At 50.1% G+C, this 24,099-nt stretch overlaps 1 protein-coding gene across 14 annotated transcripts; it reads left to right on the top strand.

The window, feature by feature from the left end:
- The first annotated feature begins 549 nt into the window (after positions 1-549).
- On the top strand, positions 550-23,711 carry SH3GL1 (SH3 domain containing GRB2 like 1, endophilin A2). 14 transcript variants are annotated; one of them, XM_085517679.1, is made up of 15 exons: positions 550-699; positions 8,646-8,794; positions 9,260-9,395; positions 10,279-10,388; positions 11,509-11,591; positions 12,802-13,499; positions 14,620-14,688; positions 14,799-14,871; positions 15,611-15,754; positions 17,603-17,736; positions 17,969-18,127; positions 18,476-18,579; positions 19,482-19,606; positions 20,081-20,134; positions 21,455-23,711. In XM_085517679.1, the coding sequence occupies exons 7-15, from the start codon at positions 14,680-14,682 to the stop codon at positions 21,649-21,651; spliced, it is 999 nt and encodes a 332-aa protein (XP_085373805.1). In that variant the 5' UTR covers positions 550-699; positions 8,646-8,794; positions 9,260-9,395; positions 10,279-10,388; positions 11,509-11,591; positions 12,802-13,499; positions 14,620-14,679; the 3' UTR covers positions 21,652-23,711. The 14 variants fall into 14 exon arrangements, with proteins under 14 accessions (XP_085373805.1, XP_085373803.1, XP_085373806.1 ...); XM_085517677.1 differs by adding an exon at positions 11,129-11,220 and having other exon boundaries at positions 11,307-13,499; XM_085517680.1 differs by lacking the exon at positions 11,509-11,591.
- The last annotated feature ends 388 nt before the right edge of the window (positions 23,712-24,099 follow it).

Genomic DNA, 24,099 nt, shown 5'->3' with positions numbered 1-24,099 from the left:
CCCGCCCTACCTCCTCGAGGCCTAGCCCCGCCCCCACACCCGCATTGGTCAGAGCGATGAGGAGCGCTGATTGGTAGGCGCAGTTGTCACTCTCGCTCGCTGGATGCGCTGATTGGATAAAGATAGGAGGCAGGAGGAGCATAAAAGCTCCCTCACCCTTAGGCCTGAGGTCGTGCTGATGTGGGGCAGCAGTGATGGCGGAGCAGCTCTATGCAGATCAAAGCAGTATTTCTCTAGTAACGTAGGGCTGGGGCCTCTCAGCACACTAACTCAATGAGTGGGCCGAGACAGTGCGCAAAATGGCGGCCGTGTGGCCAACGAGAGGCCTAGTTAGTAGGAAGCGCTGGTATAAAGGCTGCTGGGATTGTAGGCCGCTCTCCCTAGTGCCCGCTCCATTCACCTCCCACCCATAGACAGCAACGGCACCGCGGTGGCGCTCCGCCAGGCCGCTAGGGGGCGCTATGCTCTGCCGCTAGGGGGCGCTCCGCCAGGCCGCCAGGGGGCGCTGTGCTGTCTCTTAGGGGCGGGGCGGGCCGTGCGCTTCCTGGCGGCGGCGACTGGGCGGAAACGGCGGCGGCGGCAGCGGCCGAACGGGCAGCGGGTGGGCTCCGTGTTTGCCGAGTGTCACCGCCCCCACCCGGTCCTGCAGGCAGCATGTCGGTGGCGGGGCTGAAGAAGCAGTTCTACAAAGCCAGCCAGGTGAGGCACCGCGCCCTCCGTGGTATCCCTCCGCTCTCGGTGTTACCGGGGGTTCGTTATCCCCCTCCGTATCGCCGTTTTCCATCCGGTATCCCCGTGTTAACAAGCCATTGCTCCCGTTGTGTCCCTATGTTCTGCCTTGGGACACCCCCGGTGCCCCCCCCCGGTCTGTGCTGCTTGTCCATCCCGTTACCGGCGCCCATCCCTTGGCTAAAGCCTCACACAGCCCCCGTTGGTCGCTATGGGCTCCATTGCCATCCCCGATATGGGAACTGATCCCACACTGTTGTGGCAGTGGGTCACAGCACCCCTGGTTCAACCCCTCCATTGCCATTAGAGACCCTCCATCTCTTCTATGATGGATACGAGGCATCCCTGGTTCAACCCCTCTGTTGCCATTAGGGACCCTCCATCTCTTCCATGATAGATATGAGGCATCCCTGGGTTCAACCCCTCCATTGCCATTAGGAACCCTCCATCCCTTCTATGATGGAGATGAGGCACCCCCAGTTCAACCCCTCCATTGCCATTAGGGACCCTCTATCTCTAATACAGTGGAGATGAGGCATCCCTGGTTCAACCCCTCCATTGCCATTAGGTGCCCTCCATCTCTTCTATGATGGATATAAGGCACTGTTGGAGCTCTGTATGCTATCAGTGTTGTGATATAAGCACAGAGCTGGGCAGCACAACCCTCCATCCAGGTCACCAAAAGGGACTTGGCTCCAGCACAGCAATACAGAGATCAATGCGGGTTCATTTATGGCCATCAATGAACACAATGGGATTTTAGGAGCTGTGTGTTAAAGGGGAAAGGGAGAGAAGTTGCATTAAAAGCAGCCTGCAATGTGATGTTCCCCATGGACCACTCTCCTGTGGCATTTGGAAGTTCCCATTGCTGTGATGGCATCTGGTTTGGAGAAGGGTTTTGTGCTCAGCAAGGCAGAAGCACAGCTTTTTTTCCATGTATTTTTGGGACAGAATAGGATTTAATAGCACACCCTCATTAGGAGCACTGTTATGGGTCACCCCATCACTGCCTTTGTGCCGCTGTTTCCAATTAAAGGCAGGTTAATATCCCTTAGATCCACCAACGGGCTCGACTTCCCATAGTTTAAACCCTTCTAAAGCTCAGTCTGTGTATTGCTACGTGCATTGGTTCCTTTCTTGGCCGTGTTTATGTAAAAGCCTTTTGCTTAAGCAGCAAAGTAATACATTCCTCAAGTCATTCCCCACCCCCTTTATTACAACAGGAAAACAAATCTCTGCATCATTCCTTCATCTCTTATGACTTCCATGGGGGGAAGGTTGTGCTGGAAAGGAATGGTAGGAAGACTTTATTAGCACAGATGCGCAGTGTTGTTCTAGCAGGGCAATTAGAGGTGAAAGCACATGGATGAGTCAGAAGTAACGTGTTTCCAAAGCTTGGATGCATCTTCCTAAAACATCTGATGAAACTTTTCTGGGGGGAATTACTGTAAATTGAAGTGAATTCATATGTGTTCTAGCACAGTCATAGGATGGATCCTGCTGCTGCCTTCGTGGTTCCAGTGGCTGGAATATAGGAAGGCAACCACATTGCAGAGGTTCTTTGGAAACAGGAGTGACTGGTTCTAGCTCTGCCCTTTCTCTGTGTTCTCTCCTTTCCCTTTTCACCCTTCTTCCCTTTCCCTCCCCTGGTCCCACTCTTCAACCGCTCCTTGGCTGAAGCAGGAGGAGGATTAGCTATTTTTTGGCTCTCGTAAAGGTATTAAATGCTGCCAAAGCCAAACATGTGGAAGATCTTTCCTAAAACGCTGTGTTTTGTTCCACTTCTGTTATTAATTGAAGAAGAGCACAGCCAGGACTGAAGCATGCTGGGCCCTTCAGCCCCGGGTATGGGGATAGAGCTGGGCATTGGCTTCTGTCTCATACCCATATGCAATAGAGAACCTACATTACCCTGCAAAAAGCCATGCTTGCAATGCTGCAAGACGTGAGCCTTTGCATCCAGAACAGGTTTTGCTAGTTCACAGCAAAATGTTCCTCTGGAGAGAAGGGAGAAAAAAAAAGACAGTATAAAAATAAAACCAACCTTTAGAAAATGTTCTCCCGAGGGGGAGAAGCAACTAAATGAACGGCTTGGAGCTCCAGCAGCATCAGCTGGGTGCAGCATGGGAGGCTGTCATCACTGTGGTCCATTGCTGGCCTCTCAGGTATGCAGGGAGATGCAGGAACCTTCTGGTGCAGAGGTGGCTTTGCTTGCACTGTTTTCTTTTAATACAAACCGATTTAAGACCTGAAGTGGAAGATTTAATATCTGCAGGACTTGCTGTTAACCTCAGTCATTTGATACACTTTGTGCATAAGCAGGGCATAGAAATACGTCTGTGCTGTTCCTTGGTGAACCCAATGCCAGATGAGTGTATGTGTGGGTTCCTTGCTGCTCTCATACAGAACAGCATACAGTGCTGCCTGCGTCAGGTGGGTTATCTGCCATTAAGGGACAAGCCCTAGGGTGGAGGCACTTGTGCTGTGATGTGGCACTGGTGAACGTGTCCCCTCCCTCTGCCAGATAGCCCTGTCCCCAACTGCTGCCATTCATTCTATGTGTAATGAGGCCTTTGCACTGACATGAAACGTGGTTTTGTGCTCCCATCGATCAGCAGCTTGCCCTGATGGCTCAGCATGGGGTTGGATTCAATCCAGGTGGGTGAGTGGCGTTGCTTTTTTGCCTCACACAGCCCTCAGTGCCATTGTCACATTGAATGGGATGTGTGTGCTCTGAGCAGACCAAACCCAAACCCAAACCTTGCTCGTCCTGCTCAGGCTCAATAACCAGAACAGCGTATGAATTCTTGTGCCTGCTGTGCCTGAGGAGCTGCTTGCCAGCCACCCTTCTGCTTGCAATCTGCCATGGCTGCACTCTGTGACCATGCCAAAAGCTGCAGCGTGTAGGGCAGCACAGCAGCCTCATTGCTATAGGATAACATCCTTTTCCCTTCCCAGGGTGTTCAAAATGAGAACAGAGAGTCCTGGCCCAAGACAAAGAGCAGCAGCCTCCCCCTCTGTGTGCAGGAGACAAAAGCTGTTTTCTCAGAGGGAAAGCCCTTCAAATACACACTTTTTTCCTGAGTTTGATGATTGCTTTCGAGGCTCTTGAAGATATCTTTGAATGTGACTGATCTGAGGGCCTGGGTTGTGCTCTTTGGCCCATGACAGTCATTTCACTCCAGGAACAAAGTTGTTCCTACACCCTGTATGTCTGCAGTACGTGCTCACTGTCCCGAGCAATGGGTGAAGAATCAGCTGTGCATAAAGGCCTGAGACATGAGCCTGGCCTGGACACACAGCACAGGGACTAAATAGGGACCAGGAGAGGGATGGCATTGCTCTTATTTTCTCTTTCTTCCTCTTGTCTGGTCCGGAGTGAGATTTCCTTTAGTTCCCTTTGGGTGAAGTTCTTTCTGTTGTGGCTTTGTGCTGTAGTTTCGGATGTTCTTCTTCCCCTCTCCCGTTTCCCACATTATACCTTTTAACAGTTCCCTTTTTCTTTTTATAGTTAAGCCAGTCCTTCTAGCACTCTGAGCCTTTCTCCCCCAGGCAGGAGATAGCTTTCCACTCATTTCCTTTGCTCTGTTTGCAGCTGGGCCGCTCTGAGTGTCACAGATGTGCTGTACAGTTCAGGGTCTCTTGCTGGAAGGGAAATGGGTTGCTCAGCATGCAGGATAACCTTTTATGCCGAAAACAAAACCCACAGAGGCCCATTTCCCTGGCCTGTTGGTGCCCTGTCTTGCTGCAGACGTTTTGAGTTGTGCCTGATTTCAGATGGAAGTTGTTCCTGCACTGTTAAATGCTTCCACACCTGGAGCTCAAGACAGCCATTGCAAGAGCTTCAGATGTGATGTCTGAATGCCTTATCTGAAAATATGAACTTAAACCAGCAAGCTGAGGGATTTACCCTGTCCTGCCAGCCTTATCATCCCTCCCATGGCACTCAAGTTTTCCTCTATTAATATTAACCCAGGCTGGAGTCCTCTGCAACCTCCCAAGTTTCTTTGGGTATTCATCTGCTCCTGAGTCACAGGGCTGAGGAAAGGTGGATCTGCTCAAGCACAGCATGATGCTGGGTGCTCAGAGTGCCAGCCAGCAATGCAGATCCAGCTGTGTTCTGCAGCCAGCCAGTGTGCTCCTGTCATCCTCACCCACTGGAGCCCAGTGTTTCATTGACACTTCTGTGCAAGACCATGTATGGCAGGTGCTGATGTGGAGCAGAATGCAGGTAATATGCTCACAGCAAACCTGAGAGTGAATGGGAATCAGGGAACATAAGTGCCTCTCCCTGTTCTCACTGTAACAACAGAATGCTGGTATAATGCCTGCTGCTACATCTAGCTAAAAAGACCATGTGCAGGATATTGTAATAGTAATTTCCTTCCTTTCTTGCTTGATTAGTCATTGATGAAATACTTGGCATGGCAGCATTGTTCTGCTGGTTAATCATTGGCAGAATAGCCCCACGAACACACCAGTTCTCAGCTTTTCTCAGTGTTGTCCAGCCTGTCTGGAGGTGCAGGTAGGGGATGGTTCATTGCATCAGTTATATTGACTTGGCTTTTCTCACCCTTTTAGGATTGCTTTCACAGCTTTTAGGCTCTCATCATAATGAAAGCTCCGATTCTTGAAAGGCAAAGACAGAAAGCAGAGGTGGAAAGCTCTGTCTCCTCCATACCCTGCTGGTTGTGCTTCCCTCCTCATTTCTCATGTTAAACAGAGCTCTGTTATCCCATGTTTACAGCTGGAGAATCTGGGACACGGGGAGGATGCATGATTCAGAGCTGTGGGGGAATCGTGTGGCACTAGGGATGCTGATTCCTCATCGTCACCTCACCCTGTCTAAAATTACCTATTTGTCTAACTGTTCTAATGGGTTAATTTGAGGGTGAAGTATTGAAAGTGTAAGACAGAGCTGAGGGGGTGGTGTTGCTGGATGCAGTGGAAGGAAATCCTTCCTCTTGCTTCGCCCTGCCAACACTTTCCTCCTGGGAAAGAGCAAAATGGGGATGAGATCAGGCAGCCTGCCCTGTAAAAGCTGACTTATTCCTTTAGCACATTTGTTGTTCTGTCTCTCCCTCATACGCCAGGACTCACAGCCCTATCCAGCAGACCCGGAGGGATGTGGACCCATAGCATGGAGGTGCTGCTGCAGGAGTAGAGCAATTCACCTCGTTTGAGATGCAGAAACACTCATGTAAAAATGAATCACAGCTGCAGGCTCTGTGTGCCTGGGGGGGGCTGTAGCTTCTTGCAGAAGCTGGTGTATGCTGAAGGGAAGAGGTTCTGTCTGTGCCCCTCTGAGGAGATATCCATGCTCATTTATAGGTTTATTAGGGGGCTAGAAGAGTGCTGAACACTGGCCTCACCTGTGCCCTTCCATAGTCCCTGAGTCTCATGGCAACTTGTGCTTCACCCACTTGATGTGTACAGTATGTGCCACTGCCAAGCAAGGTGCCAAACTACTGGAGATGAAGAACAAAAACCCCTCCACCCAGAAATAAAGTAAATCCATAATTTAGAAGGCCTTGGGTTTGTAACATCATTCACATGGAAAAGCACTGATGCATCTGGACATTAATGCTGTTTCATAAGATCCCCGTGCAGAGTGCTGCTGTGCTGGTTTGCTTGCTGCTGTGCCTCTTTGCTGGTCAAATCCTGAGTGTGAGTGATGAAATTGGGGCCCAAAGATGGAGCACACAGGGAGCTGCTCTGCTCTTGTTTGTCTGCAGGGGTGACTTGCATGTCATGATGCAGATCTGCTCCCTGCTGAGCTGTGTCCCCTCACTGTCATGCTGCATCCCTGGCCCTGAGCTGGGGGCAGGTGAGTGAATCTGTGCAGAGCTGGGGCAGAAAGGGAAGGACCCGTGCTCCTCACTCACATTACTTCTCTTATAATGACTGGCTGTGTGACATGGCTTAGTGCAAGTTTCACACACATCCCTTGGCCTCTCCCTGCGTAAAAGTAATATATATATTATTATTTCTTTTTTTTTTTTCAGAAAGGAAGGTTTCCTCTTCCACCTCACCCCACCCATCCCCTTTAAACTGCAACCCCATCACTTTCAGGTTCCTGTTGACAGGAAGCAGCCGTGCTGGGCGGCCAGGGCTGCATGGCGGCAGCCATCCAGGCTGGAGCTGTAAGCAAGCAGCTCCCTGGATCCCCTCCAGCAGCAGCATGGCTTCCACCTGGAGCTGGGGGGTCAGGACCTGCCCCTCTGCTCCTCCTGGTGAAGGCATAGAGCCTAGATGCCGTGCTCATCCCAGCCTGTGCCATCATCATCCACCCACAAAGCAAATCCACTGAGTACAGAGGTGCTGCTCTTACCAGAAGGATTTTTTCCCCCTCATCTTCACTATGTACTGAAGTGGTGGAGCATTTAGCAAGCACTACATTTGGTGCTGACGTGTGGCTGCACACGTGCTTCTGTTGGGCACTGGGCAGGCACAAATCTGCAGCACCAGATGTTGCTGGAGCCTTTCTCATACGTAACAAAGCTCCTAATTGCATCGCATGCGTTTCCAAGAGCAAGGGAATCTGCACTGTGCTTGAACGGGGTAATGCAATAGGGGTTTCTGATACACCTGCTTCTCTGGCTTCAAGGCAGAAAGGCTGAAGTGGTGCATTGAAAGTGTCATCTGCAGAGTGAAAGCAAACTGCAGGAGCCTGACCTGGCTCTGCTGGCTCCCCGCAGCCTTACAGATGTCACTCCCCCTCTCCTTTTCCTTAGGATGCTGTGCTGGGCTGTGATAACCAAGCCTTTCCTACTATTCACGTTAACAAAGGAAAACGTGTGTGTATGAATTTCTGAATTATTTCTCTCCCTCTTTGATGTTTGTGTACACTGTGGTGGCTGTAGTTCCCATTTGGCCATCGCTGCCTGTGTTAAGGAGGGGACTCCGCACGTGTCCTCCTCTGCTCCCCTTACAATTAGGAAGGGGGATTACTACCTTCCCTTGTACAGATCTGAGCTGCTGCTGAAGTCTTTTCACCACCCTTTTTGGATCTGGTCTGTCCATGAACCTGACTGCTGATTCACCTCAGTCCTCATTAACACAGTCACCATCTGAACCTGCACGCAGGTCTCTGAACCCACTTACCTCATTGCTCAGCGTGTCCCATCAGCATGGCTTGGGCTCATTCATCACACTGCAGACCTGGGGCTGACCCTCTGTAGCCCCATTCCCAGCCCTCTGACATTCTTTGGGCTCTGCTGTACTGGAGGCTTTTGCTTGATGATACCATTCACTGCCCTGTGCCCTGGGGTGCTATTTTTCTTGTGTCTCGATTTTCACTGGAGCAGAAATCCTGTCTACTTCTTGAGAGCCCTTCCAGCAAGCTGCCTCACATCTGTTGTGTTTGGGACCTCCGAGTGTCATAAACCCTCCTTCTCCTTCTTTCATAAACCTTCCTTCTCCTTCTTTCCATTGCTTTTAATGAAATCCTGAGATCCCTGGCAGCAGCACAGCCAGGCTGCTGGTTGCTCTGCTTTGGCATCATCAGGACTTTGCTGCTGTCTCACAATAGAGATGAAAAGCAAACTCCAGGAGGCACTTCAGCACTTTGGACTCTCTTTTTTGCCCTATCTACTGATCATCTCTGAGTGCCAAATGGCAGCAGTCTCTTGCTTGTCTTTGCCCCCTACGTCAGAGCTCTGGTGGAGCTGCTGGGAAGTGATTGCTCAGCAACTTCAGAAAAGTCAGGCAGTGATTAACAAAGGCTTTGGGAGATGGGATGTGGGGAGGTTGGGCAGGAAATCTGAACGCAAGGCAAATATTCCCCATTTCCCTTCATTTTACTGTATCCGTGGCAGGTGGGCGAGGGGATGAGTTGCACAGGGGAGAATTGCTGCTGTTTTTCCCTGTGGTTTTGTTTTCACTTGTTTGCTTGACCCAGTTTTTATTAATTCTAGCTGAGTAGAAACCACGTCTCATTTGGTATAAAGCATGCAAGAAGTAGCTAATAACAGGAGAAAATGTGATGCAAGGCCTCGTTGCTGACTCTTGGGAGGTGCCTGCTTTCATGTGGTAAGCCTATGGCAAGTGTCACCCAGAACAAGAGGTAAGGAGTGAAACTTCTCCTCTCTGTTACCAATATGTTCTCAGGGCAGCAACGTGGCCCTTGTACAATCTAGGACTCAAACACTGTCATCCAGGTACAGAAAATGAAAGGATGAATTCCCTGAGCAAATGGGCAGTGGTTGCATTGCACTGGCCTTAGGTCTGTGAGTGAGACCTCCTGGCTCCTGCTTAAGTTACGTTTCCTAATTCATGCTGTCCTCATTCCTCTAAGCCCATCTGGATGGAGATGAGTCATTCGATAATGCTTTGAGTAGGTGATTTGACAGGTGGCTCCCTAGAAAGCTGTCTTTGCCTATGACAGCTCTTTCCCTGTGGTTCCTATATGATAAGATTACAACCTGAGGTCACTTTGAAGGCATTTTGCTAGGGAAGGAGAGAAAGGGAAAGGGAAGGAAAGAGGACAGGGCAGAAGACAGCAGGAGAACCTCTGTATGTGTTTGCACAGGTTCATGGCTGATGCTCGGTCTCAGGAGGGAGCAGCTCTTCCTCTAAAAGAACAGTAAAGGCAAGAAAGCCCAGCAAAAGCTTGAAGGCTGGTTACCAGAGTGAAAACATTTATGTGAGTAGAGAGATGGGATGAGGTAAGTGGCAGGTGGAACTGTCAGGTCCATATGCCCAAAGAAGTGAGATGAATAGCAGGACTGATGTTAGGAGCCAGCAGCAGTGACTCACACGGAGGGGCAGGGAGGTGAGAGCTTCTCCTGCTGTTTGCCTTCCTCTGATCTGCCCTTCTGCAGCCAAACTGCTGCTAACCTGTTCTTGACAGTAGGCAAATCACTTCCTCTCATTCTCTTTCCTCTTCTCTGCTTAGAGAGCTTCTCTGTCATGAGAGCTTAGAGACAGCATGGGTATATCCTAGGTGCTGGAGCAGAGATTGCACCAGCAATCCCAGCACTTACAGCTGTGTTTCCCTTTAACTACATCTCTCTACCAGGTTTTTTGTGTTGCACTAAAGCCTTTGGGATTCCAAACACGTACAGCACCTTTTTAGTTACTTTATGGGCTGTTTTCTTTTTTTTTTTTCCACTGAACTTGCTCTTTTCTAACACAGGCAATCAGGGCAGAGCTGCTCGTCTGTTTGCTTGTCTGTGGTTTTTATTTCTCAAAAGGGCACTTTCTGCTGAGGCTCGACGCTGGGAGGGTGGCAGGGAGGAGGGAGAGGGCTTTGGCACGTCACTATTGGGAAGGATAATGTTTTCATTATAGTGTGGGCAACTGCTTTGAATGCTTTGATTGCATATGTTTGATACGTTATAAATAGCGCTGGCTGTTTGCTAAGGGGAAAAAAAATGCAAGTTTTAAAAGAAAAAATAGTGTGTTTTTTTTTTTTCACATTGTGCTTCTTTGAGGAAGTTATGTCCTACCTGAAGGTTGAAGAGCAGTGTGTGAGACTGGGATGTGTGAGGTCCCTGTGCAGAAGTTGCTTATTGGCATAGCACTGACCTCAGCCTCTGGTATCCACAGGCTGGGCAGCCAAAGACTTGCTCACCTTTAGGACCAATGCTGCACATCTGCCCTCTGCAGGATCTTGAGATGGAGGGGCTTCACCAACCAGCACTCCTCAGCTGCAGAAGGTTTGGATGGTGACATCTCCCCACTTGGTTTTGCCTCTATTTTCATGTTTGGTGATTGTATCGTACACTTTCTTTCTACACATCTGGCCTTCCTCTGTCACCAGCAATGGCTGGGTGTGATGCAACAAGGCTGCAGTGTACATCCCATTGCTCTGAGCTGCCTCTCGTTGACTCTGGGAAGGTCCACATCTGCTGCTTGCAAAATACCTCGATGCTCTGTATTCCTAAATACATCCACAGGCACCTGCTGTGCAGAGAGATGCACTGGGTACAGCCTCATGTCACCATCTCTTTGCAGGAATGTTAAAGGGGTGGTGCTGCAGCCAGCAATGAGGGAAGTGCAGCTTTGGAGTGGGTGTGCCAGGGTCCTACTTAATGCCACTGAGATCTGTTTAGGTTTCAGTGATGGCGTGGGCAGCACCAGATGCCTGCTAGGCCTGTCTGATTCATCGGGTTTATGTAAGGGTGCACCAAATGACGAGAGCGTTGTTGGATTGTTAGTTATTTACCACGAGCTCATCCTGGGGTTGAAGAGCAGTTGTGTAGGTTGGATGAAGGAGTGGTGGGCTTGGAGGGGGCTGATGAGGATGAGGAGGGGTGCATGGATTTTGTGTGCAGCCCTCCCTCGTCCCTGGGGTTATGTTTCTCTCCCACTCTCTGCTACAAGAGAAGCCCTTTTCCATCCCGTCTTTCTTATCCTTCAGCATACCCAGATCATTCCTTCCTCTCCCTGTTGCCAGGCTCCTGTTGCAGTAGTTAGCTAACAAAAGGGCTTTCATTTCTGAACATCTTCTACTATGCACAGCCCTTCAGTAGCATTGGAACGCCAAAGGTAAGTGTGATAGCTTGACTTCCCGTGACTCTACAAAGGAAGCCCCTGTGAATCGATCCTTATTAAAACGAGGCTGCAAAATACAGTCAGGAGCAAAGAGACAGATAAGGCAGAAGATGGGTGCTGTGCTGTGGACGTGTTTGCTGGGTGGGATCCATCACTGCACCCTGGCACAGAACCAGAGTTGTCCAACAGGACTTGCAGTCACCACACCTCCCTACGCCCTGAGCTCAGGTCAGAGCCGTCTGTGCCATATTTTTACTGCCAGCAACCTTTAATTATACACAGGTGTTGCTTCTCTGCTGGACTGTTTGTGCACCGTCTGCTTCATCCCTTTTTCTGACCCTACACATTGGTGGTTACGGTGCCAGGTAAACAGCCATCCTGTTTTGAAGCTGTTTTATCTCTTTGATCTGTGACACCCAACCGTATCGCCTTGTGCTAATATTTGCTCTAGGAAGCACACAGCTTTTGCTGCTGTGCAGTGCAGCCGAGGGCTTTTGCACTTCCACTGTGTCCTGCTTCTATCACACTGAGCTGCAGTACTGTCTCATGTAGGCTTAGCATTTTGCTATATGCCCTCTCCTGGGTGTCCCTTGTATTGTCACTGGGCACCACCAAACGTAGCCTGAGCCCATCCTTCTGACCCCCTCCCCTTGGATATTGATTAGTACTGATCAGATCCCTAGCTGTGGGCTAACATTAAACTGGCCACGTCCCTGTCTCACATCTTTGCTGGCAAAGGAGGGAACTTGCATTAGTTTGTCCTCTTGCCTGACAGATTTGGGACTGTTGGAATGGAGATGGCACACAGTCCCTCCTTCTTTCCTCCTGAGATGAAGCCTCGTAGCTTAATTAGAGCCAGCAGGGAGAAAACCTCAGTCTTATTCTTCCTTCACAGCAGGGCACCAGTAGCATTTCTTGGATGTCAAAAGGAGGATTAAATTAGCCTGCAAGCGAATTTTCCTCCTTCACATCTCTGTGCTCTCTGAGAGAGTGCTAAGCCTCCAAAATCACTGTGGTGATCACCGTGTACAACATGGCATGCAGTCCCTGATTATGGCAGAGCTCCCCATCACAGGCAGTATTTGCAGCTTTCTGGGCTGCCAATCTGTGGGTGGGTGGAGAAAAGCAGGGATGGAATTACTCCACTTAATTGTACTCTTCTCAGGTTTATTGCAGAGGGAAGGACCTTTCTGGAGGTGCTGCTCTGGGCTGTGTAGAAGCCCCTTTCTGGCCATGGAGGCTGCATAGCGAGCTGTCTTTTGGCATAGAAGCACAAGAGTGGGTGGTGGCAGCTGGGAGTGAGTGCCCACACAGGGTCTGGAAAGCAGAGCAACCGCTTTGTGGTTTATTTTCCCTGCTCCATAGAGGAATGTGTACTTCCCCAGCTCAGAGCTGGCAGGCAGAAGTGTGTGCTGGCACCCCAAGCACAGAGCAAAGATCCAAAAAAAGCAAGAATTCAAGATTTGGTTGTTTGCCCATCTGCAGGCAGCTCTGCAGTGATAACACCCCTTGGAGCCCCTATTGCCTCCTGGCACACTCTGAATCCATAGTCCTGCACTTCCCATGTCCTTTCAGGTGCTGGAAAGAAAGCTGGTGAGGTCAGGAGGGCTGTGCATGGACCACTGTGAGGCTGCACACACAGAGGGATGTGTGAAGATCCATCTGGGCATCCATCTGAAAATGAAATCCAGAGTTGAGAGCTGGGCTGGATGAACCTGGAGAGCACTGACCCCAGTGTTTAAATGCCCAGAGGAACCACAGCGATCTCTTTGTGAAACATCTGAGGTCCCCAGAAAGAGAAAAAAGCCCTTGCCCAGGCGAAGTGAGGCCCTGAAAGGCTGCTGCCTTCTATCTCAGTTCTTTCAAACTCTTGCTCTAAAAGGATATTTTGGCTTTGGGATGATTTATGCTACTGTTGCTCAGTGCAGAGCTGTCATTCAGAAGAGCTCTCTGCTCTCTAAGCCTCTTCCCTGTAACGTCTGCGTGCCTTGAAGCTCTGAGCAGCTGCAGATATCCATCCACTGAGGCACGAGGAGCATATCAGCCATAGCAGTCAATGCTCAGCCCAGCACCTTGGTGTGCAGCTCATCATTTGATTTTGGAACTAAGCACTGCCCAGTGAGTGCAGTCACACGGACCTTATGGGGTATCTCAAAGTGCATTTGGAACTGGATGTTTGCCTAAAGAGTTTCTTTTTTCTCCTTGTCCTCTAACAACTAAGGAACCACTGAGTCCCCATGGGCACCACAGGAAGAAAGACTTGATAAAATCAGGTATTTGATGTTGAAGTAAACAAACCTTCATTGTTTGTCCAGAGCTGGAGTTTTGACTACAAGCACGAGGAATCCTGGCAATGGCCTGTGGTGGGCATCAAGAGCTTGGGAGGCAGCAGCCATTTCCTAGACCACTTGTGATATTTGTGGAGGTAATTTAGTGTGCAAGGACCCATTTTGGGGCCTGGCAGTTGCTTGTGGATGTGTTGCAGGTAGCTCTGGCCAGTCTATTGAACCCCAGGTGTATTGAACCACAAGGGAACGGGGCAGGGCAGGAGATGTCCCCCTCCATTTGGATTGCATGGAAGGACACTTCTTCAGTTGGATTTAATAAAGCACTTTTGGCACACGTCTTTGAGCTCAGGAAGGCGAATGGTGAAGCTTTGGGAAGAAGTCTTTTCTTACACTAAATGGCATTTTGAAGCAAGCCGATAAGCCCTTCATGCAGATAGCCAAAAGCAGCCCTGCCTTTCCAGCTGTGTCAAACATCTCGTGTTCACTTTGTTTTAGAACAGACGTCAGAGATACCTTGATAATTGGATCTGAACGTTTTCCTGTAGCTTCTGTAAATCTCTTTATCCTTCTCTTTAAAAAAATCTTGAAATACGGAGCCCTAGATCCTAAGCTCTCACCATCTGGATTGCAAGGAGTTGTGGTTTAAGGCTTTGAGTGGATCTTTCTGAGCTTAGTTCTTGTACTGGCTGCTGCAAGCAGAGTATCTTAATTCCCTGTTTACTTGCATTTTGACTTGTGTGAAATTAAAGTTGAGAGACAATGCTGTTGCTTGCTTTTCCCAGCAAGCATTGGAGTTGGAGCTGTGCTTATGAATTTAAAGAGCTTTGTAGCTTCTTCCAGGTGGGGAATATCCTGCCTATGTCTGAAGGTTCAGCTGTGGTGCCTTGGAAGGGTAGGGGACGTTTAGATTGTTTAATGGGGCAGTGTTAGCAAAGAGCCACGTGTTGTTACCGTGCTTTGGGCTGTTCCTACTGCCTCCTTTCTCTTGCAGGCACTGTCTGGACCACCCCTGTTCTCTTTCCACCCCCAGGACTCTATACCTCTCTGCATGAGGTAAACAGCCACTACCATGCCTGATTCTTCCTGCCTTGTTCTTTTTTTGCAGCTTGTCAGTGAGAAGGTTGGAGGGGCAGAAGGGACCAAACTTGACGATGACTTCAGGGAAATGGAAAAGGTGAGCAAGAGACAGGAGAAATCCCTAAAATCACCCATGTCACCTTCTGTGACCTTGCCAGAACCCTGAGCTGATCTTCACTGCTGCTGGATCATCTTGTTTTCCTACAGAAAGTGGATGTGACCAGCAAGGCAGTTACAGAAGTACTGGCCAGAACAATAGAATACCTGCAGCCAAACCCAGGTGAGTGGTGGGACCTCTCCTATCCTTTGCCTCCCAAAGAGGGTAAGAGGGAAATAGGCAGAAGGTGCAGAGAGACCTCAGAGAGAAACTTTACGACCTTGAGGTGTGCCACCAAGCCCATATTTGTTATCAGGTATTCTGCCTACCTTTACCTGATGTATGCTGGGCTGTCCTGTACATTTCCTGTGGCTTTCCTAATAGTCTGAGCCTAGTGAGGTCCTACCCTAGCTCACAGGTGCTTTGTGATTGTAAAGCCATCTCAACCAGTGATGTATTTCTGGGCTGAAAGACACTGCTGTTGCTGTCAAACAGTGAATAAAACAGACAAATCTTTAACCTTGGATCTAGGAGAGATCTGGAGGGGACCTATTTTTACCAGGGTGTCCAGAAAAAATATAATCTCCGGGTTGGGAAGAGTCGGTTGGCTTTGTAACCACCACCTCCAGATCCTGCTGCCCAGTGTGTTTCCAAGCAGCTTGTTCAGAGAATGCTCCAGGGACTATGGGAGGGCTGGGGAAACTCCTTTGGCTTTCACCAGTTATCTGTAGGGATCTATATTTGTTTGCTGCCTTGGAAAAGAAACTTTACTTTTCGTAGCAAGTGATATTTCTGGTAGATTATGACAATAGCACTTCTTGGCTTTGGGAGTCACTTAAAAAAAGTCAAGTGCTGGCAGTGACCAGCAGCTGCTGGCAAGTCCAAGCAATTACAAACACGGCTGTGGCTGTTTCTTTGCCAGCTTCCAGAGCCAAGCTATCCATGCTGAACACAATGTCGAAGATCCGTGGGCAGGTGAAGAGCCCAGGCTACCCACAGTCAGAAGGGCTGCTGGGGGATTGCATGATCCGCTACGGCAGGGAGCTGGGCGAGGACTCCAACTTTGGTGAGTGCCCCGTGGGGCTGCTCCCTCCAGGAACGTGCAGATGAGACAGCAAAGTCCGGTGCCAAATTTCCAAGCTGTTCTTCTGGATTCCTGAAGGGCTCTATGACCCTTTGTATCACTTAGCAGCATGTGCCTTTGGTCCAGGCCAGTAACGAGTGCCAGATCTATAGCAGTCTCAGAGCAAATGCATGGCAGCGGCTGTGCCTCATTTCTTAAACCAAAACCAAGGGTAAAATCCACAGCTCAGTGCTGATATCTGTGCTGTCAACAGCCTCTCTGTACACTGACCCTTCCACTCAGGGAAGGAGAGAGCAGAACCCATGGGTACTGAATCACAATCAATGACATTAGGTTTAAGTCCAAAGCCTTTTAATACTTGCTTATTGAATACTGGGAAAAACTATCTCTGTGCTTTAAAACTGAGTGTAGTGATGTGGAGACTGGACTGAGCAAGACGAGGTGCTTTAATATACAATACAGCTCTGCTATGGGGATTCTGTAGCCAAGAAATCTCTTCATGGGGTAACTTCTCATAATCATGAAATAAGCCACGTGTGACTTGCAGGCCTGAAGGGAGTGTGAAGCTATTTGATGACATCAGTCTTAATCCAGTGAAACATCAGCCTGCCCATGTGACAGAGCCAATACAGTGCACAGCTGTCTGATGGCTTCCAGTGCAGGGAGGAGCCTTCTTGCTTCAGGAAAATTACAAAGCTCTGGCTACTCTGTGGGAGTGATGAATTCTCGAGGGTATCTCTGGCTGACTCAGAACTCTGTATCTCTCTTGGCTTGCAGGAAACCAGCATTATTGCAGTGCAAAGGGGAAGGAAGTTTTTAGAAGGACATAGCAAACGTGGCTTCCTTTAATAGCCTCTCTTTACAGAAACACTTAACTTGATGCGTTTTTATTTTGACAGGTTATCTAGAGTTAGCACCATTGAAATAATTCTTTTGCAGATACTCTGCTAAAGTCCTCTAAAGTACCTCTAAAGTCCACCTGGACAGCAGACTGGTGGTTTCACTTTACTCTCCATTTCATTTGCATCGTCTCCTGTGCTGATGTGGTGCTGAAACGATTGGTTTGCCAAAGCTGCACAGGAATAATTTAATCTATAAATGGTTTCCACTGGAATAAAAAGCCAAGACTAAAAATGCTTTGCAGCCAGGCTGTCTGTTTTAACTGTCATCATTAGAGGGAGCTTTAGAAAAGCTAAATAGGTTTCAGTAAGCGACTCTGAGTTCTAATTCAGCAAGCGGTGGAAAAAGAGATAAGATTGGCTTGGTAGAGGTCCAGAATGAATAGAAGGCTGCAGGTTTGTTGTTGACATCTGGGGACACTTGAGAGGTTGATCAAGAGTGCTCTGGGCTTAAAAACCCTCTGACCAAAAGGATGGCCTGGCTCAGTCAGGCCAAATGTACTCTGCCCCCAGCTTCTGCTGCCAGCAGTGGCCAAGCAAGGTTAAAGCAGCGCTCAGCCAATTAGTAGCACAGGGACTCGCTGAGTTAACAGAGCTGTTTACAAAACACCTTTCCCTTCCTCTGTGTAGTTTGTAGAGATTGTTCCTTGTTTTCAGGAGAAGAAAATGAAGCACGTTGGTGAAGTGTCTTCTGCAAAGCTGGCACCAACGTGCCATTGCCTGCTGTCACACCAGTCAGCACTCCCTGTGCTCAGCTCAGAGAGTTGCTCCATATAGAAACGTGGAGGTTTTTGACATGTGACAGAACTTGCACACGCTGGGTGTCACGGCAGAATGGCTCTGCATGCAGCTGCCACAGACTTTGGCTCTATTTAACTGGCTGGCCTGTTCTCCTCCTCCTTTTCTCTTCCCTTCCTTTTCTCACTCAAAGGCGATGCGCTGCTTGATGTCGGGGAATCTATGAAACAATTGGCTGAAGTGAAGGACTCGCTGGATATTGAAGTCAAACAAAATTTTATTGATCCCCTCCAGAACCTGTGTGACAAAGACCTGAAAGAGATCCAGGTAAATGCCACGGTGTTGTCTCTGCTGTTCATCTCCGTAGATTCTGGCCTCTTTTGGCTATTAGTGCATGTAACCACTTGCTCCATCACAGTGGGAAACGATGTTGACATGCACAGGTACCACTTCTATTCCTCTGCACGTAATGTGCATTCTCTGTCCAGCGCTTTCAGTTGCTTCCAGTCTCTGGCTCTTTCCTCTTTTTCTTTACTGTTCATAACCGTCTTCTTCCCAGCACCATCTCAGGAAGCTTGAAGGCAGACGCTTGGACTTTGATTACAAAAAGAAGAGACAGGGAAAAATCCCTGAAGAGGAACTCCGACAGGCCCTGGATAAATTTGAAGAGTCCAAGGAAATAGCAGAGATCAGTATGCAAAACCTCCTAGAAACTGATGTAAGTGCATGGAGGACTCCTTACTGCCCCTGGGGCTGAGAGCTGGGGGTGGGTTGTGTTCCATCTGCATGAGGGTGCCATTGGGAATGAGTTTGGCCAGATAATGCAGCACCCTTGGGAGGGATTTGACCAGCTGGGGAATGGAAGCCTTGAGGGTGGGAGACAGTGGCCTCCGCTGAGCCTGAGCTGGAGCTTTGTCTCTAGTATCTGAAATCCCAAACCTCATCCTCATTTCCTTAAGGAAGCTGCTGCCCCTTGTGCACATTCCCCTGTATGATCTCAGCCCTGGTGGGATTCTCCTGTCAGCAAGGGAAAGCTATTCATCCTGTCTTGGTGTGATTCTCTCAGATTGAGCAGGTGAGCCAGCTGTCAGCCCTGGTGGATGCTCAGCTGGATTACCACAGGCAGGCAGTGCAGATCCTGGATGAACTTGCAGAAAAACTCAGACACAGGTGAGTTATCACAGCCATGAGCTCTGCATGGCGCTTCCCTGTAAATACCTGGCTCCTTGTCTGAATCTGCCCCCTGGTGTTAAAGCCAGTTCTTGCAGTCATTGCAGCTTCGGTCCAAACCTCATTCAGATCAACGATGGGCACATTCTAAAATACAAAACAACGTGTCTGTCTTTGCTTTGTGGGTAGCTGGTTTGAGCAGTGCCTGAATTGGAGTGTGCAGTTCCCAGGGAACTTGATATTGAATTTGGCAGAAGAAGGGTTGATATGCAGTGCACCCTTAATGCCAGTGCCTATAGCTCCTTGCAATTTGGGCCTTGACCAGGAAGTATCTTTTAGCCAGACCTGGGATCAAGTAACCGTGCTGCTGGAGCAGATAGATCAGATGTCATGACCTGAATGTGCCTGTTGCCTATTAGCTTAGTGTCTTCATGCCATTAGCTTCAGTTGTTGTTAGGGAGCTGGAGTTCCTAGTGATTTCTGCCCTGCTGCTCTTGTGTCATAGAAGAAGCCACTGAATGGATGCCGTGTCTGGTTAGAATTGAGAAGAGCTGGGAGTATCCTACCACCCTGAGCTTTCAGACTGCAGCACGAGTGTCCTCTGCTGGCCTGAAGGCAGTGGTTGCCTGAGCTGCCTCTACAGCAAAGCCTGGGGGTGTCATCTTCCAAAAGCTGAGCTGCAGGTCTGAGTTGGAGGCAACTGAAATTTATCCCTCTGTGGTTGCAGGGTCTCAGTTATGTTTGCCTTGCCTAGATGAGGACATAGGAGGGAAAGCTTTGTGTTCTAGCTCTGGTAGCATCATGAATTCTCCAAAGCATTCACACCAACAAGCAAGATGTGCACTGATCTTCTTCGACTCATTTTCACTTTAATTTACCCACATTTCTTTTGATTCTGACAGAATGGGGGAGGCCTCCTCACGTCCCAGGCGGGAATACAAGCCCAAACCCAGGGAGGCATATGACCTTGCAGAGAGTGACCAATCTAACGGAGGCTTCTCTTTTGCTCCCACCCCTAGAGTCTCAGGTAAAGTTGTCCCATGTATGTCAGCGTGCACACAGGTGTCTCTGGAGCAGTGTCCTGGGGATGGAGGGGAACTGCTCTCCCTGACAGTTATGTATCTCATGTGTTGGATGTACCTGCACAAGCTGGTGGCTCTGAAAGCATCTTAAATATCTCTAGAATCAGTCTGTTTTCTCTTGAGGCCCAATAGCATTTGTTTTCTTGACTTTGAGAAGTCCCAGCAGAGCCTCCAGTCTGGGTCACTGACTGATAGCACCCAGTCAGTGACAGCAAGGGCAGAAAGGAAAAATTAAACATCTCTCCTTCCCCATCTTCCATCACGCTGCATTTGTCCCTCCCTGGTCCCAGCGAGGCAGGTGGTTCTCTAACAGCATGCAGGATGCCATGTTTCTCCTAACAGAACCTCCCTTTGAGCTCTGCTTTCCCCTCACTCCAGTTCACATTGTTTTAAGCATGTCTCTTTTTGTTTGGAAGCAGCTTCCTCCTCTTTCCGATACGACAGGCCGTCCCGGTCCTCCGTCAGGAGTATGCGTGAGTTTCCTCCCACTGCACTGCATGATGTGTGACCACCTCTTCCCACCCCTCCTTGCTCCTCCTTCCTTGACACTGCTTCTTGAAGCCACTAATACCCCTGTGCTGAGCCACTGTGCCCGGCCAGCAGAACACCTAAGCTAAACATCACCTCTGCTGAGGCCCGAATTAACCCAACCATGCTATACTGATATTTACCACCCTAAAGCTTTTGCTCACCTGGATGAGTTTTAGCAGTAACCATCACGCAGGCACATCCAGGCACACAAAGATCAGGAGATCTACCATGAAATGTCAACCACCTCACTCCTGTTACAAGCCACCCAGCCTTGATTTGTCCTGCTCCTGCTGCCTGCTGTCCTCTACCCTGCAGCTGGAAGCTGGGGACAGAGCGGGCAGTGCTTGGGTACATGATGTGGGTTTTGTGGTGTCTGGCAGTAAGCAGTCTAAGATGGGTTGTGACTTGTGGTAAGTCCCCAAGCTGAGCCCACAGGTTGACTCGAAGGGGTTCAGGGGCTTTCATTGGGGTACAGGGGCAGGCTGGATCTCTGTCTTGGAGGCATCAGAGTGGGGCAAGCAAGGGGCTTGTGGTACAGTAGTGGGATAGGAGGGCTTAAGGAGCTTGGAAAGGATTATATGCTGTGGTTGTGGGACCAGCTTAGCGTTTTGAGAAGTTGTTTCCAAAAGGAACCTGCTTGGCTGCTGCTTTTGGTGTTTTCTGAGTTCTTTTCTAATGCTGAGTCCTCTCGTGCTGTGGAAGTTCAGCAGACCAGATGTGCTGGGCCTCCTGTTCTGCCATTCCCCCTGCCCTGTTTGGAAGAGCCCTAGCACAGAGCCATGCCAGGCACTGATCAACAGGGGCCCTCGAGTCTGTGGTGGTCTGCATTAGCTCATCCTGTTCTCAGTAGGATCTCTACAGCTGCAAAGTTTAGTGCCTGCTCTTCTCCTGTTGGAATGGTGGGGGGGAGCTCGGGGAAGGTACAGGGATGGGGACTGGGCTCTGGGAGTAAGATATGAAAGGAAATGTTTGGAACAAGAAGGCAGAGGAGTTAGTGAGCTAAAACCCATCAAAGAGTTCACATGGTAATGCTTTGCTAATGCTTTACCATCCTGGGGGCAAAGCTAACAATCAGCTTTTCCCAGGCAGGGCAGAGCCCCCAGTACTCACTCATGTCACTGGGGCTGTGTGAGTCCTGGCTCTGGCAGACCTGATGGCCCCATGTGGTGTCTTGGACTGGAGTGAGTGGCTGGCAGCCAGCTGTGGGGCTGGGGCTGAGCTATAGGCAGCCAGCTCACCCCTTGTACTTGCTCTCCCCACAGCTCACCTGGACCAGCCCTGCTGCAAGGCACTCTTCGACTTTGAACCCGAGAATGATGGTGAGCTGGGTTTCAAGGAAGGTGACATCATCACCCTGACCAACCAGATCGATGAAAACTGGTACGAGGGCATGATCAATGGCCAGTCAGGCTTCTTCCCTCTCAACTACGTGGAAGTGCTGGTTCCACTACCTCAGTGAATTGGCATCTCTCCCCGTTCCTCTCCACTCGTGCCCCCACACACAGCGCAGGGCCGAGCCTGCATTCCACGTTTGTCCTGACACTAGCAGCCCTCTAATGAGGTGGGGAGAGAAGACACGGCCATTTCCTGTATCATCTCGGGGTGAGTTTGCCACCAGGGAACAAGCCAGAGGGGTCACGCAGCCCCATCCTGGAGAATATGTTTTGTCTTTTTTGGTTTTATTTTGTCCTTCTGGTGCTTGAACTTAGGTACTTTATGAGTCCTGCCAGGTTCTTCCCAGTCTGTATGTTCAAGCTGGGTCGTAGGCCTCTCCCTGTCCAGTTTTTATCTTTCCTTTGGTCCAGCATCCATATGAACCAAGTTGGCTGTGCCGGAGAGCTGGGGTGCATGACCTTTATGCTGAGTGTTACCCCAGGTCAGCTGGGTCTGAGCAGCCCTGAGCCTTGTAGAGGGGTGAGAGCTTTGTCCCTATTTCAGCCACGGTGTGGGCATCTGCCCCTGAACACTGCCCACCTCCCCTCAGCCCACAGCCCCTGCTCATTCTGACACCCAGCTGCTGTGGGAAGGGACTCAGCTTCCTCAGCATCCCAGAGCTGGGGCTCAGTGGAGGAAGCACGGGGCAGAGCAACACTATGACATAGATGGAACACTACACCAGCTCAGGGCAGTGCTGAGCCCTGCTTGGAGCTCTGAGCTGTCTTTCCCCTCCCTGGAGATGGGCAGAGATGTCTGATGCATGGTGCTGGTTCTCTGCCCTCTCCATGGCATGCCATGGTTCAATTCCGTTCTGCCCTGGAAGTGTTTTTAAGCTGGGCTGCTTCTGAAGTTTGGGCTTTTCCTGCTGCAGCCTCTACCTGCAGAACAGGGGGGTGACTCAACGGGCAGCTGGGCTGCAGCCCAGGGTGAATATGGGAGAATATCTCAAGTTGGAATGGACCCATAATGATCATCCAGTCCAACACTTGGCTCCAGACAAGGGAGGCAGACGATGGCTCCTGCCCGTGGCAAGGCAGTGCAGATTGCAGCGTGGTCCCAACCAAGATCCTCTCACCTGCCAGCTCTGTGCTTGTTCTCCCCATCAGCACCCCAAGAGGCTGAGCTGCAGTCCCTCTGCTTGCTCACTGGGGCTGCTTGCTTTGGACCAGGTTAATCCTCATGTGCCTTTCCTGCCGCCCCTGCTCTGGCAGCCCCATGGCCATCTCCACCCATTGGGAGAAGCCGCTCCCTGGGCTCTGTGACTCTCAGCTTCTGCTCCCTGCAAACGTGTTAGGTGGAAAAGGCATTTATGTCTCTGCACCCCCTTCTGCCCTGCTCCTGGCTGCCCTGGGTGCTCCCAGCCTCTTTCCTAATGCACATTTTGGAATGGGGCTGGGAGCTACAGTGCTCAGCATGTCCCCAGCCCCTGGAGGAGGGAGCATGGCACTGCCTTCTGCACCCACAGCCCTGAGATCCATTCCTTGCTTCTTCCAGTGTTCATAGAAAAATGGTTTCCCTGTTCTGGGGGCCTGGCATCTCTGCTGCAGCACTTGGCAGGGCTCTGGCGTTGCATTTCTTGACCAACACCCTCTTGGCCATGCGTGCAAGCCTAAGCTCCCTGCCGGCCCCACGCTGCAGCTGCTCCATCTCCTGTTACATTTACACAGAACCTTTTTAACGTTTTTAACCATGCATGTCGACGTACGTCTGGTCCCTTGCCACACTGTGGGCTGACCCTCATCTGGCACCGGTGCCTGACCCTCCCTCCTGGTGCAGGATGTGGGAGCACACGTAGTTTTCTCCCCCAGCTCCCAGAAGTAAAGGGGGCTGAAGGGACTGATGGCCTCAGTGCCTTGTCCCTACCCCACTGGGGGCTGCAGCCATGGCCCAGGACTGCTGGCTCCTGCTCAGGTGGATCGAGATGAGTCTGTCAGCTGGGGACAACTTGCAAGACCTTTTTTTTTTTTTTTTTTTTTTTTGTAATGGTTTGTAAAGGGGAAAACAAACAAAGAAACAAACGGAAACCCACAGATCTCAACTTGTATCTCTGAATAAAAGTATTACGTGTTTTCTTCTTTCTAATGGCTGCATCCCCTCTGTGCACGTGAGATCCCTCCCTGGGGCTGGGATGGAAGTGGGGGATCAGAAGCAGCACTGGAGGAGCATCCAACCCCCTGCTCTGTGCCTGTGGCTGGGGGAGAGCCAGGTGGGCTGAGTGCAGCTGAGTGGCACCCAATACTGACCCAGCAGTGCTCAGTGGCTGATCCCACTGCCTGCATCCCATGAGATGCAGCCCTGCTTGTCCAGCAGCTCATCTCAGAGCAGACTTAAGGAGTTAATGATGCCTTGGGACTAAGCCAACCTTTCCACCCAACGGCCCAGCTCCGTAGCCTTTATCACAGCACTGTGATTGAGGCTGAGATTCAACCCCATCCAGATATGGGCCCTCTATTCCCAATATGGGCCCTCT

Source organism: Coturnix japonica, chromosome 16 (genome assembly GCF_054131305.1).
Source record: "Coturnix japonica strain WE chromosome 16, WE-NBRP24, whole genome shotgun sequence".
Lineage (NCBI taxonomy): Eukaryota > Metazoa > Chordata > Aves > Galliformes > Phasianidae > Coturnix > Coturnix japonica.
Note: the sequence above shows the minus strand (reverse complement) of the source record. Positions and strands in the feature narration are given on the sequence as shown.

Excerpts from the sequence above, each read along its gene's own strand:
- SH3GL1 (XM_015886590.2), top strand. The coding sequence starts at position 655 with ATGTCGGTGGCGGGGCTGAAGAAGCAGTTCTACAAAGCCAGCCAG. Across the intron at positions 14,689-14,798 it reads ACTTCAGGGAAATGGAAAAG|AAAGTGGATGTGACCAGCAA; the intron begins GTGAGCAAGAGA and ends GTTTTCCTACAG. Across the intron at positions 17,737-17,968 it reads AAGACCTGAAAGAGATCCAG|CACCATCTCAGGAAGCTTGA; the intron begins GTAAATGCCACG and ends TCTTCTTCCCAG.